At 42.9% G+C, this 14,756-nt stretch overlaps 1 protein-coding gene across 1 annotated transcript in view; it reads left to right on the plus strand.

Annotated features, from left to right (window-relative positions):
- UST (uronyl 2-sulfotransferase) overlaps positions 1–14,756 on the plus strand; it is a 320,263-nt gene that overhangs the window by 250,980 nt on the left and 54,527 nt on the right. Inside the window, exons 6-7 of the mRNA XM_023188430.2 lie at positions 11,207–11,304; positions 13,367–13,524. Coding sequence (XP_023044198.1) covers positions 11,207–11,304; positions 13,367–13,524 — 256 coding nt within the window. The remainder of the gene's footprint in view (positions 1–11,206; positions 11,305–13,366; positions 13,525–14,756) is intronic.

Here is a 14,756-nt window from a genome sequence, read left to right on the forward strand (position 1 = left end):
CCGGGCCTGGTGACTGGCTCGATATTCACCAGCAAGACTATTCCGTTGGAGGAAGTACCTAGTGAAAGCAAATCAGACCACTGCCACTCTGTGTTCTGAACCAGGAGTACTGAGCAAGCTACTAAGACAGAGGCTCAGATACAGGCAGCAAAACATAGCTTCAGTTAAGAAATGGAGAACCAGGTGGGCCCAAAACTCAGAAACAAGGAAGAAGTACAATGGGCAGAACTAGGGCACAGGAATAGGGTCATGCTAGCTGATCACGTGCCTTTTGTGTATGTGAGAGAGACAGGGTGTCACTCTGTTGCCCAGGCCGGAGTGCAGTGGTACAATCACAGCTCACTGCAGCCTCGACCTCCAGGGTCAAGTGATCTTCCCATGTCAACCTCTTGAGTAGCTGGGACTACAGGCTTGAACCACTATACCTCCAGCTGATTTTTTTTTTAACTTTTTTGTAGAGACAACTTTTTGTTGCCCAGGCTGCTGATCAGATGTCTTGAGCCTCAGCATGCTGGCCTAGAGCAATGATTCTCAGATCTAGAACCTTTATATCAAATGAAGCCTTACAGAGAACCCAATATGTAAACCCAGGCAAAGCAGAGCCCTTCTGGCTTGGGTAGGGCAGGAGTTCTTGGAGCCCTACCCATCCAGCACGTCCCCAACAGATCCTCTGTGTACGTTGACGTTTCCTTTTACTGGAGCTCCTTACATCCCTCTTTTCTGGGTCCAGGATTAGCCATAGGATTGGAGAGGGTTGAGCAGCCCTGGCTGTAGAGGAAAGAAGACTCTAGAAGCTGGAGAAGAATTCAGGATCTGACAGGAAGTTCAAGGTGACCTCTGGGAGCCTTCTGAGAAGACAAAGGGCACACAACCTCAGCAGTGTCTCTCTGCCTCTCACCAAATTGACAGTGGGCCCGAACTTTGCTCATTTAATGAGATAGAATTAGTAAAGTCTCCAGTGTACTTTTCATTCCTTCCACAAACTTCTACTGAATAAAATGATTGATACTCAATAACGGTTAGTCCCTTCTTTCTTCTCTCCCTCCCTCTCTCCACCACCATTAGACCTCATTTCTTTGGATTAAAGGACTGATTTCCACTAAAATGCAAGCACATTGAGCTTGATAACTTATTTATTCTTCTGTGAGCATTAATTTATGAAATCACTTCTACCAGACACCTAGTTGAGAGCCGTGTTTGATGGATGGGAATCAGAGAAGAAAGCCAGAGAGAGCCCCAGATGATTGAGGGATGAAAGGCCCTCAAGAGACTGGGGAAAGGCAGTAATGACAAGGGTCACACCAACACAGTCACACCCAGGACAGTGTCAGATTGGAAGAGGGAGCAGTGCAGACCTGAGGGTGGCTGAAGAGGGTTGCCTCAAGGAGGGTCCCCACTGTGGCCAAAGAGATCCTTGTAACCAACTGAAAACAACTGGACAGGACTACCGCCTGCAGTCCACTCACAGTGGGCATTTCTTACACTCAAACTATGCCATAATATTTTATAAATTGTAAGTTCCAGAATACATGTGCAGGACATGCAGTTTTGTTACATAGGTAAATGTGTGCCATGGTAGTTTGCTGCACCCATCAACACATCACCTAGGTATTAAGCCCAACATGCATTAGCTATTTATCTTAATGCTCTCCCTCCCCAACCCCACTGACACTCCCCAGTATGTGTTGTTCCCCTCCCCATGTCCATGTGTTCTCATTGTTCAGCTCCCACTTATAAGTGAGAACATGGAGTGTTTGGTTTTCTGTTCCTATGTTAGTTTGTTAGTTTGCTGTTAGGATAGTGGCTTCCAGCTTTATCCATGTCCCTGCAAAGGACATGATCTTGTTCCTTTTTTATGGCTGTATAGTATTCCATGGTGTATATATACCATATTTTCTTTATCCAGTCTATCATTGATGGGCATTTGGGCTGATTCTACGTATTTGCTATTATGGATAATGCTGCAGTGAACATTTACATGCATATATGTTTATAGTAGAATGATTTATCTTCCTTTGAGTATATACCCAGTAATAGGATTGCTGGGTCAAATGGTATTTCTGGTTCTAGATCTTTGAGGAATCGCCACAGTGTCTTCCACAATGGTTGAACTAATTTACATTCCCAAGAACAGTGTGAAAGTATTTCTATTTCTCCACAGCCTTGCCAGCAACTGTTGTTTCTTGACTTTTTAATAATCGCCATTCTGACTGGTGTGAGATGGTATCTCATTGTGGTTTTGATTTCTATGCCATAAATATTGAACTGGTCTTCCACTTTGCATTTTTCCCTTTCCATAACCACAGAGTCAACATCTTATCTGTCTTGGTAGGTTATGCTCATTTATTATCTTCTGTCTGTAGTTTACAGGTTCTTCTGAATGATTTTAAGAACTTCAAGTTCCAGTAGAGAGAATGAATGAATGACTTCTCTTAACTGGACTTCTATCACAAAATCATGGCTAACTTCATGCATTCCAAAAAGTGATCAAGATGTCATTCCAGGCAAACTTTTTTTTTTACGATGGAGATTTGCTCTGTTGCCCAGGCTGAAGTGCAGTGGTGTGGTCTTGGCTCACTGCAACCTCCGCCTCCCAGGTTCAAGCAATTCTCCTGCTTCAGCTTCCTGGGCAGCTGGGATTACAGGTGCGTGCCACCACACCTGACCAATTTTTTTTTGTATTTTTAGTAGAGACGGGGTTTCACCATGTTCACCATGTTGGCCAGGCTGGTCTCGAACTCCTGACCTGAGGTGGTCTGCCCACCTCAGCCTCCCAAAGTGCTGGGATTACAGGCGTGAGCCACCATGCCCGGCCTCCAGGCAAACATTTAAGACAAGGATTTTTGGTTTTCGCTGTAAGAAAGAAATGCCAATCTGTCCCACCCCTAAGGAGCAGAGGAGCCTGAAAATCCAAGAGGCCAGTTGCTTCCTCTTGCTGTCTTACATTTTTGTATTTCATTTTTCTTTCTAAGGTGCAGTGAGAGCCCAGATCTATTTATTTTGTCTGTTTCTTCCCATGTTGTTCATACTCACAAATTTCTATTTAAATTTGTCTGCTGGATTCTTTAAGAGATAAACTGTTGCTGCAGTAAGGTTAGGGTAAGGAAATTACCTTACTTAACAGCTGGTAGGTCACCAACTGGTGATTGCTGGTTATGGTGCCTTGCTGTGCAGTCCATGAACTAACTTATTTAGTGAGAGATTTTTCTGCCAATTTGCCATAGCCTTGAGGGAGAAAAATTGAAATCTCCCACAGAGGCAGGAATTATGTTGCAAAAAATAAGTCATTTTTAATATTTGTAGACATTTTAACATGTTAAAATGTTGCATTAATGTTTGAGTCAAAAGATTGGCATAATCTTTTGGTCTCTTGTGTCCATAAGTGTTTCAGTTTCAGAATATAAGAGCTTCATCGGACTAGTGCCCCCAGTGAGTAAGGATATTCGCTAAAATAAATGTAGATATGCCGCCATAAAAATGAATGAGATCCTGTCGTTTGCAACGACATGCAGGTCATGTTGGATGGAACTGGAGGTCATTAGGTTAAATGAAATAAGTCAGGTACAGAAAGACAAATTTTGCATGTTCTCATTTATTTGTGGGAGCTAAAAATTAAGATAATTGTACTCATGGAGATAGAGTAGAAGATTGGTTGCCAGAGACTGGAAAGGGTAATGAAGTTGGTGGGGGGGGAGAAGTGGGGAGGGTTAAGGGGTACAAGAACATAGTTGGAGAGAATTAGTAAGACCTAGTATTTGCTAGCACAACAGTGTGACTATAGTCAAAATAATTTAATTGTCCATTTTAAAATAATTAAAAGTATATCATTGGATTGTTTGTAACACAAAGAATAAATGTTTGAGGAGATAGATACCCAATGTATGCTGGGTATACAAAGGATGTATGCTGACAATTCCAAAGACATTTCTATTTTTGGGGGAGGCCAAGGAGGGTGGATCCTCTGAGGTCAGGAGTTCGAGACCAGCCTGGCTAACATGGCAAAACACTGTCTCTACTAAAAATACAAAAATTAGCTGGGTGTGGGTGGCACACGCCTGTAGTTCCAGCTACTCCGGAGGCTGAGGCAGGAGAATTGCTTGAACCTGGGAGGCAGAGGTTACAGCAAGCTGAGATCGTGCCGCTGCACTCCGCCCTGGGTGACAGAGCGAGACTTCATCTCAAAAAACAAACAAGCAAAAAGGCATTTCCATGTTTATTTTCGCAATAATTTTAAAGCCAATTTGTTTATTAAGGATTTCCTTAACTCATATGAAAAAAAAAATGAAATAATTAAAGTAAATGTAGCATGATGTCCCACTTATCCAGAAGTTCTTTATCTGCCATCCTGCCATCAGACACATAGCCATAAACTCAGAAGTGGTATAAAGGACCACAAAGCCACTACGGGAGATGCCACAGATATTAAACATCCAACATTGCAAGCTGTACTTACAACAGGGAGAGCAACATGCTTCTCTGGCTATTGCTGGTGCTTCCTGGATGGCTGTATTGAGAAGAATTCTGAAGGACACTTCCCATCTCAACTACAGTGTGTCATCAGTAATTCACGCTAGACATGAGCATGGAACGGGAGAATGATGGTCATCTGCCATCTGCCACTTTCAAATCCATTAAACCTCACTAAAAAGTCTTGTTTGACTCCTCTGGTTCTGGCTCAAAATTTTTTTACAAGGTTGAAAAAGGCTTACAAGGAAGAGTGTGTGAGGCAATAAAAGTTAGCTTAGACTATATCCATTCCATTTAGCCCATTAAACTTGTACTGTGATTACCATGGTCCACATGTGGGTCAAGGATTTGGGTACTACCTCAGTGGTGAATGACAATCAGCCATTTTTCTCTGTCCCACTTTTAACACAGCCAGCATAAGAAACCATCCTTTTCCATAATATCCATATTTTTAGCGTGTGAAGACTGGTTCCAAAATCAATTTTAAATCTGCATTGGAAAAGAGCTTTTTATGTCATCGTATTACATTGTGTCATGTGCAGAGTAATATGAGCTATAAGAAGTCCAGAGTTCCACAGTGGTGTATTTTGCATAATACCGTTTGTGTTTCCATCAAATTGTGTTGTGTTGTTGTTTTGATTTAACATAGATAGCATATTACATGTTTCCATATTTTTCTTCCTCTCTGTTTCCACTGTGAGTTAGCCAGAGTCACTATTTAAAAAAAAAACTATCAGAATCACCAAGAATGGTATTTTTGAATATAAGATTAAGGAAAAAGGAATTGAAATGCTGAAGGTATAATAAAGATGGCATAATCTTAACAGGTGAGTGGCAGGTAAAATAACTGGTATAAATGATTTCTAATCTTAGTAAAGGGTCTATGAGGCAAGTATTATTGTCCTCATTTTACAGATGAAGAAGTTGAGCTTTTGAAAAGTGAACGTTTGCCAAAGACTCCACAACTCAAAAGAGGTACAGCCAAGGTTTGAACTGAGGTTTATCTGATACCAGCCTTTGTGGTTTTCTCTCTCTGCCGTTCATGAAAGGTGAAAAGTTTAAATGATAAATGCAGAGTAAAAGCCTTGTATTAACTCATAAGTTTTGGAATCTGAGAAATTAGCACTTTTTCTAGATCTTGAGATTATAAAACTATTCTTAAAAGTTGGTTATTGTCAGGCACAGTGCTCATGCCTGTAATCCCAGCACTTTGGGAGGCTGAGGCAGGTGGATCACCTGAGATCAGGAGTTTGAGTTTGTCTCTACTAAAAATAGAAAAAATTAGCCGGGCATGGTGGCGGCTGCCTGTAATCCCAGGTACTCAGGAGACTGAGGCAGAAAAATCGCTTGAACCCAGGAGGCAGAGGTTGCAGTGAGCCAAAATCGCGCCATTGCACTCCAACCTGGGCAACAAGAGTGAAAACTCTGTCTCAAACAAACAAACAAACAAAAACAGTTGGTACCAGGTACATCCATCTGCAGTTTCATCGACTGAGATTATGTAGCTCAAGAAACTGAAGCTCAGAGATGGCATGATTTAGCTGAGGGCACCCAGCTAATTAATCATGGAGCTGAGACCAGCACCCAAATCTCCTTTTCCTCATTCAAGGAACTTTGCATATGGCCTCTTAAGGATTCTGCTATTGAAAGCAGCCAGAAATCCTATCTTTGAAAGCCCTGGGCCATATGAACAAAACTGATCCACGTTTCAAGCATGGAGCTGTGTAAAAACACCAGTAAGTCTTTTGTCAGTTCAGTGGCTTTCAGAGAAGGTACTGTCTTATATAAGGATAAGTAAAATATGAATCCTCTCTGAGTTCACCTTTTGTGATAAAATTAACTCCACCTGGGATTTTCTTCCTTCTACCCTTTCTAAAATTGAAACTAGAAATCCAAGAAAGGAAGCAGTTGTCTGGTTCTTGATCTACAGAGAAATAAATGAGCAGTTTTATGTCTCGGGCAGAAGTAGACGAGAGGCCAGTGGGCCTGGCAGTGCAGAGTGAGGACAAGGAGTCAGGGCTGTAAAAATTCACCGACAGGGAGGGAGTAGGAGGTGTCCAGGCCTCCAGCTCAGTGTCTGATCTCTAGAGTGAGCCCTCATGTGGGTGAAGCAAGTGTCGATACACAGAGGAGCCCCTGCAAGGTGGGTGGGAAGGTTATTTCTGGATGCCAGGAGCACTCGGGCCAGCTTGGAACTCCTTTCATGGGCACCATGAGGAAGTCTGTCCACTTCTAAAAGAATCCTGGCCACTGGCAGGGAATGTTGGGAGCAGATCTAGCCTGAGGACTAGAACTAGGTTAGTGCCAGCTGAGGGATGAGGTCCCAGACAGACCCCACTCCTGGAGACATTTGGGTTCCAGCCAAGAGTGAAGAGAGTATGCGATGTGGCACCTGAGCCCTGTCCCAGGGACCCTATCTGCCAGATGTGGCTGGCAGTGAATGGCCAGCATGGAAGGAAGCCCATGGTCACATCTGTCTCCTTTTCCTGGACCCAAGTGAGCACTAGCCCAGCTGGACTGGAGTATGTTAACTCTCCCCGCCAGAACCCTGAGCCTGCTATTGAGACTAGGTGAGGAGGGACGTGGCAAGGGCGAGGAAGAGCAAAGGCATGGAATGAATTACCTAATACATAGACAGCTCATGAAGAGTGACCATCCTCTCAGAGTCGCCAGAGGTTCTTTCAAATGCACATTCCTGGCCCTGCATTTCGAATGCCCTGGGAGTCTGGCCAGGGCACTCACAGTGTGTATCAGGTGCCCTGATTTTTATCCCTGTTCCATTGTCAATAAGAGTCCTCCAAGGAGAGCAAGGACGTGCAGACTGGGGCAACTCTGGAGGCTGCACTCAGAGAGGAGAGGTGGAAGGAAGAGCTGCTGGCTGGGAAGCTACTGTCATCATCCTGTGGGGGTGAAGAGGGGCTGTGGGAGTGAGGGTGAGAGAGGCCTCAGGAAGGACTCCCTGGAACTGGAGGCAGTGACTGGGGTTTCCTCTGAGACCAGCTGGCACTTTGGACTCAGAAGATGAGGGTCACCCATCACCATCCATCTGATGGAAACATTACAGGAGCAAGTAGATAAAAGATGATGTTGCTGTAAGATCAGAATGGAAGAAGACGAACCCAAAAAAAATCTAGAGGGAGGAAAGCATATGGTTTTTAAAATAGTACAGTTTAGAATACATTGCAGCACAAATGGATTAATCTTTGTACAGTGTTGGCAATGAAAAAGATTCTCATAGTCATCTGGAATGCTTACTCAGAGAGACGATCTCATTTCCCTAATAATGCAAAATCTTGAGTAGTGTGGGGTCTTACGTTAAGACCCAAAGGGCTAGGCTTGGCAGGGAAGGGCACTACAGGGGTGCCCATGGTGTGTGCCAAGACTCAGGAACCAGAGGAGCAAGTCACAGATCAAGTGCTGGCAAGCAAGCTGGCTTGGCCAAAGTCATCAGTGCGGTGACAATCTTAGAGAAAAGTTTGAAATCCATATTAAATATTTTTTTCTTTTTTTTAAAAAAAACAATCTTACCCTAGAAGCACTACATGGAAGGAAAAAATAAAGTTGCATAATCATTTAGAAAATATATATGCTGAGAGAACTTTGGTATTAAAAGGTGATTATAAAACAATGCAGGATAGTAAATCTTAGACCAAAGATAAATCATGAACACCAGGGCAACCAAATGGTCCCAGGAGACTGAAAGGCATCCGTCAGAACAGCCCACTGGAAGTGCAGCTCATTGGTCTCATTTGGTTTCCCAGGAGGCTCAGATGTTGCTCACTAAAGGTCTTGGTTCTGCTAAGAGTGGACTGAGTAGGAGGTGCCAGGAGCAGTTTCCTGCAGGTCCCTGGTCCTCAAGCTGCCAGACAGCAGCATCCCTATTTACTGTGGTTGTGGCCAAGCAGTTGGCAGCTCGATGCCTGGGGCTTCTCAGCTCATTTCTCTTCCTCTGGATCTTCCGGTCCAGTCATCTTTATTTATATCCTCCTATAGCATCGCTATTGATGGGTTGTGATGAACACCATTCATCAACCTAATGGGCTCAAATGGAACTCTTTGAAATCCCCCAGCATGCGCCTTGGTCTAAGAAAAGAATTGTTAACTGCACTTTTAAAACTAGGAATTTATGTCTTCCCATAAATTGACCTTGTAAGGTTATTTGTGGATTCCAATAGGGAAGTGGCCTTCTTAGGCCCCGGTGCGTCCTCCGCCTTCCCCTCACCAACCAGCTGATGCCCTCTGTCTACTCCTGCGAGCCCGGGGTTGCTGAGGACCAAACCCTGGCAGGCTCAGCAAATGGAAGAGGTGTCTGCTTCCTTTCTTGCTCTGGAGCTGGGTGTCTTGTCTCTCTCCTTCTGCCATTATTCACCACTCATTCAGTATCTATTGCACTTCTGCTTTGTCCAGGCAGGGTGCTGAGCACTGGAGATGCAGTGAATAGTTTGTGTTGAGGGACCTACACCTAAACAAGCCTCAAGTACTAGCTCAAGGGCAGCTCTGGAGAAGCAGCAGGTGCCATGGGAGCCTCTGTAGGAAGCTCTGGCAGTCTCTGGTGCCATGCTCCTCCTGTTACTGCAGGACTCTGGGGGCTGACTGCATATGTGACAGTTCTTTGGATGTCCCTCATCGCTTTACTCTGTCCTTCTTTGTGAAATCTCAACCTCAGCAGATGAACACTGCTCTGGCCAGAATCACCCTAGGCTCTGCTTCTCACCCAGCTCCTGGCCCCCTCCCTGTTGCCACTGCTGCAGAGAGAGGCCACCAGGGTTACTGGGTCCCTCGGACTAAAGGCTCAGGCTCCAGGGGGAGGCCAACTACCAGAGGACACCCTCAAATGTGAGGGGGGCAGGGAGCTCAGAGCATCCTCAAGGCAATGCTCAGGCCCCCACCCACACAAGCTTTGGTTTGTTTTATAGTGTGTACACTATATATATATATATATATATATGTATGTATAAAAAACACTATATATATAGTATTTTATCTCTGTACAGTTTTCTCACGATAAATGTAAGATGCATACATTATAATAAAAGCTAACACTTCAAAAAAGGAATAAAGGAAAAATTGACGGTATTCTCATCTTCCTTTATGCTAACCACCAGAAATAACTGCTTTCAATTGTGTGCTGTGTCTCCTTCCAGATCCTTTTGTGTTTGTGTAAACATGTTGATTTTTATATTGTCCTACATGTTGGTATTATCCTGTAGTCTACTTTTATTCACTTGAAAATTTATCCAGGACTTTTCAGGATAGCACACACAGATCCTCCTCATTCTTTTCAGGTGTCCAGTATTTCAGTGTGTGAATGTACCATAATTTCTCTTAAAACCAATCCCCCATTCATGAACACATAAGTTCTGCCATATTTTGTTGTAATTAATAAATTCATAGCAGCTATGAATATATATATATGTATATATACACATACACATACATCTTTCAGTGTCAAACTCTTCTTAGAAAGGTATTTCAGGTCTAGTGTCTTGCATTTTAATGAGTTTTCCTACACAATGAGATGCTCTTAATCACCTTCACCACGTGGCTGGACGGACTGATGCGCTCCCCCATTCGCTTCTCATATGTTCCTCTCTGGAAACTGCACCTCCACTTCTCATGGTAAACTCAAGTGCTTGAGTACTCTAAATTGTGTTTTTTGCAGATTCTGTTTATTTCCATTGAATTTGTTATTGTAATTGTGTAATTTACTTAATTGGTATGTAAACTGAAGAAGTATGAGGGGATTATTGTTTTTAAGAAAAAGTGTAAATTATATTTCTCTCACTCCCAACTTGAACTAAAAAACTGTTACTAGCTAAACACCCACACCTACACCCCTACACCCACACCAGTATATCAGATACAGTAGCTTCTGCCGACTCATAAATTTCATCAACCATGTTTGGGAATTGTATCCACTCTTAATCTGCTTTGCCAATATTGTCTCTGGAAAAACATCCTACAGCTGTTTGGTTTATTTGTAAATTGAGTTATCTTTTCTCCTTAGAAATACCTGAGAACCAAGCATGCCTCATTTAGAATGTCTAATGTAATCTACCTTGATAAAAGTTGGTTTGGAACCCTTCTCCTTACCCCCACCAAGCCATTTCAAGCTCTTGTGATGCCCTCAGAAAGACCATGTCCAACTTCATATAAGAGAAATGGAAAACCTGGAAATCACAACTGTTGCCTTTGAAAGTGAGAAGGTGTCTGCATATAAACATCCTGCTACTTTTTAAGCTAATATAATGTTAGAAGTGATTTTACAGCCCCTCTAAAATTTACAAACCCTTATGAGACTGTTGTAGGTACTTAATTGTTGGATGCATGGATACACAGAGAAACACTAAATTCATGCAACAAGCATTTATTAATTGCCAACTGTGTACCTACTAATTGGCTAGCAACTGCTGGGGCCACCATAAAGCACAGTGGGTACAAATGCTCTCCCAAGGCCTGTGACCAAGCTTAAGACTTGGAGCCACCAGGAAATGCAGAGATGCAGTTTACTCAACAAAGCATGCACTCTCTAAAATGGCCCAGCCCTGTGTGTGCCTGGCCAGTGGAGCAGGATGCTTGGGAGGCAAAAAAGAAGTTTTCTCCTGAAATCTATGAATTCTCTTCATCTTCTCAAGGTGTGCCTGTGTAATTCAATCACAAATTTTACTTAAACTGTGTGGCATTTGATAGAGCCTTGCAGAGACTACAAGACATCTGACTGCTGTGTTTTCTCTTCTAGGATATCAATGAGTGTATTCTTGAAAACTATCCTGAGTGTTCCAACCCCAGATTATTTTACATCATTCCGTACTTTTGTGGACAGCATCCCAGATGCAGGTAATGGCTAAAGCAGACTCGTGGCATGCACGTGTGCACGAGGGAAAGAACCCCACCAGCCTGGCACTTGGTGGGAATCTTTGGTATCCCTAGTCTCTCAACCTTCTGGAATTCAGTTCCTGTTTACTGTTAATCTTTCAAGATAATGTGTGAGACTCCAAATGTCCTAGAAATAATGAAATTTAAAAATCAGGGTCTGCAGAGGCCTCAGAAGACCACCATATAAAGCTTTGTAACTGGAACCAAACCCTTGTTTATACCTAAAACATACTTGTCACTACTCAACCCATGTTGTTTGTCTTTCTCTTTGGATAAAATGACAAAATGTCACATAAAATGTGATCGTGAAGACCAGGAGCAAACACCCAGCCTGCTCCTCTACAGTGACTGACTTAACTAACAACCTGCCCTCGTGGCATGTGTCATTGGGTCTGAGACACTGGAAGCCCATACCCACAATCCCATGGTGGATATACTTAGTGGGCAGAGGAGAAAGTATTTTATAGTGATCACCTGTCAACCTTACTTGAAGGCAAGACCTTCTTTAGAAAGTGACTTACTCAGATAGTCAGGGCCCCCAGGGTGTGATCTGCCCAGGTCCTGCATCAGCACCCCTGCATACTTGTTAAGAACCCCCACCCAATCATAGTCTCATGTGTAGCTGCCTCCCCAGATGCTTCTGGTGTAGCTATAGTTGAAATCTACTGTGCTAGACAAATGTGGTAGCCTGGAGAAGAAATGGCAGCAACAATGAAGCATTATCTTTGCTTGGTAGAAAATCAATGTGCTACCAGAAGTGACATTATTTCCCGAAGGAAACATTAACTAGAGGGTCCTTGTGTTTCTGAAAAGGCCAGATAAGAACTGCTACTTCTACATTGGCAACACATTTGTTGTACTTTTTTGCTTATGCTATGATTTCTGCTTTGTTATTAGGCATATTGTTGTTATTCCTGTCTTGTTTCATTTGCCATAACAAAAGAGTTTGCTTATGCTCCAAATTACAGAACCAGGAGTGTTAGTTTTTGACTTCACCATAAGCCCCCTGAGTCCAGGTGGCCTCTCCCCTGCCCTGACCCTTGCCTCAATAACAAATACCTCCTGGTTAACATTTAGTACTTCAGGTATTGGGAAGATCTGGGGCTGGATGACTCACTTGCTGATCACAGTGAATAACTTTATAACAGGCAACATGATTTGAACTCCCTAAAGTATTTTTTAAATCGTGTAGTATTTTTCAGATTTTTCAATTTTCTAATCTTGGAGAGGTGACTCATAACACCATACCTTGACACACACACAATGATTTTTATAACTCTTTTATCATATCACCTTGCACAGTCTTTCCAACAATGCTTTGAACTAGGTAAGGGTTATTATTATCATTTTTCAAAAGAGAACCCTGGCTTGCCCAATTCCCCCAAATGATAAATGACAGCCAGGCCTAGAGCCCCACTCCTGGGCTTTTCTCACTCGCCTGTCAGTTCAGAGAGCTGGTCTACAAATCAGATTAGGCTGTTTTCCTTCTGCAATCTAAACAAACAAAATAAAACAAAACAAAAATCCAAAGATTTATCTTTAACTCTTCCAAAGAATAAGATGATTAACAGACATGACCTGACACCTCTTTTGAATTCTACATAAATAATGTATCAGTCAGTTTTATATTTCAAAACTTCTAAATTCATTTAATTGGTTCACTTTCGTCCTCCTATAAAAGCCGTTGTACTCACCCCTTGATTAGTATTTGTTAGGATCTGACTACCTGTGCCTGCTTTCATTAGTCCACAATACTTAAGCAGGGCCTCTGAATTCAAGGCCCTGGGCTTAGCGTGAAGCACGGATGAAAGTGACAGAGAAGGAATGGTGAGCAGGGCAGGACACCAGCTGGAAGGACTGAGAAGGCTCTGGATGGGGCTACATCTGGGCTGGTCCTTGAGGGAAACAGGAGTTGGACTTATGCAAGTGAAGGTGGGAGGTAGAGGGAGTAAACTTTCAACATCTTGTTGCTGAATTTCAAATATGAATCTCTGATTTTCAATAAATTTTTATATCCATAAAGGGAGCCTGGTGAATGGGCCCTTGAGAGAGCAAAGCTGAACGTGAATGAAAACTTCCTGCTCGTGGGGATTCTTGAAGAGTTGGAAGATGTGCTGCTGTTACTGGAAAGATTTTTACCTCATTACTTCAAGGGCGTGCTCAGTATCTACAAAGACCCAGGTAACTTCATTTGTAAGCAAGCTCTTCTCCATGACAGGTCTGTGTCCAGGGATACTCACCTTGAAAAGGCCTCAAGAAATAAAGGAGTGAAACGATCTCTTCTGATGACAAAGGGCAGTTAGTTCCCTGGGCTTGCAAAGGAAAATTAGAACCAGGACATGCAGATGCCAAAATCTTAAGCTTCATGTTCAGACATAAAATCACCATGTTCCAAAGGCTTAATGGCTCCATTTCTCCCTGTAGAAACTGAAATTGGCAACATTCTCCATCAGCCTTGTCTTGAGCATGTTGCTGGAAATGGAAATTGGCAACATTTTCCATCAGCCTTGTCTCAAGCATGTTGTTGGGGTGGGTACAAATGAATCCGTGTGTGCACACCTGGACTCCATTGGTGGAAACATGTATGAGTACGAAAGAGCCACCCTTGTGATGAATTCTTTCTGGCCAACTTCCATTTAATAAAAGCACTCTAGTGTATCAAATCCTGACAGTGGGATAGATAGAGCAGCAAACTGAAAATACAATTATGATTTTATCCTAACAAACCCAGTGGTCCCCAAATAGCAGCAAGAAATAGAATATGGCAAAGCAATTACAAGGGCTGCCTGTGGTATCATCGTAGGATAATTACTTTCAGAAACCCATCATTTATTTTTTCATTGTCATTTTATCCAAAGAGAAACAAACAACATTGTTTGTTTTTTCCTGTTCTCCTTAATCTACTGCTGTGATAACAAGTCTTGAATACACATTCAGTGATCTGTTTATTGTTCTGTTTTGTTGTCCTGAGATGCAAGAAGGCATTCTGCCCTGTAGAGATAAGCAGCAGATAGGCCCAGTGGGGTGGCTCATGCCTGTAATCCCAGCACTTTGAGAGGCCGAGATAGGTGATCACCTGATGTCAGGAATTCGAGACCAGCCTGGCCAACATGGAGAAACCCTGTCTCTACTAAAAATACAACAGTTAGCCAGGTGTGGTGGCGGGTGCCTGTAATTCCAGCTACTCAGGAGGCTGAGGCAGGAGAATCACTTGAACCTGGGAGGTGGAGGTTGCAGTGAGCCAAGATCGTGCCATTGAGCTCCAGCCTGGGCGACAAGAGCTAAACTTTGTCAAAAAAAGAAAGAAAGAAAGATAGAGAGAGATAGAAAGAGAAAGGAAAGAAGGAATGAAGGAAGGAAGGAGAGAGAAGGAAGGAAGGAAGGAAGGAAGGAAGGAAGGAAGGAAGGAAGGA

Source organism: Piliocolobus tephrosceles, chromosome 5, assembly GCF_002776525.5.
Source record: "Piliocolobus tephrosceles isolate RC106 chromosome 5, ASM277652v3, whole genome shotgun sequence".
Classification (NCBI taxonomy): Eukaryota; Metazoa; Chordata; class Mammalia; order Primates; family Cercopithecidae; genus Piliocolobus; species Piliocolobus tephrosceles.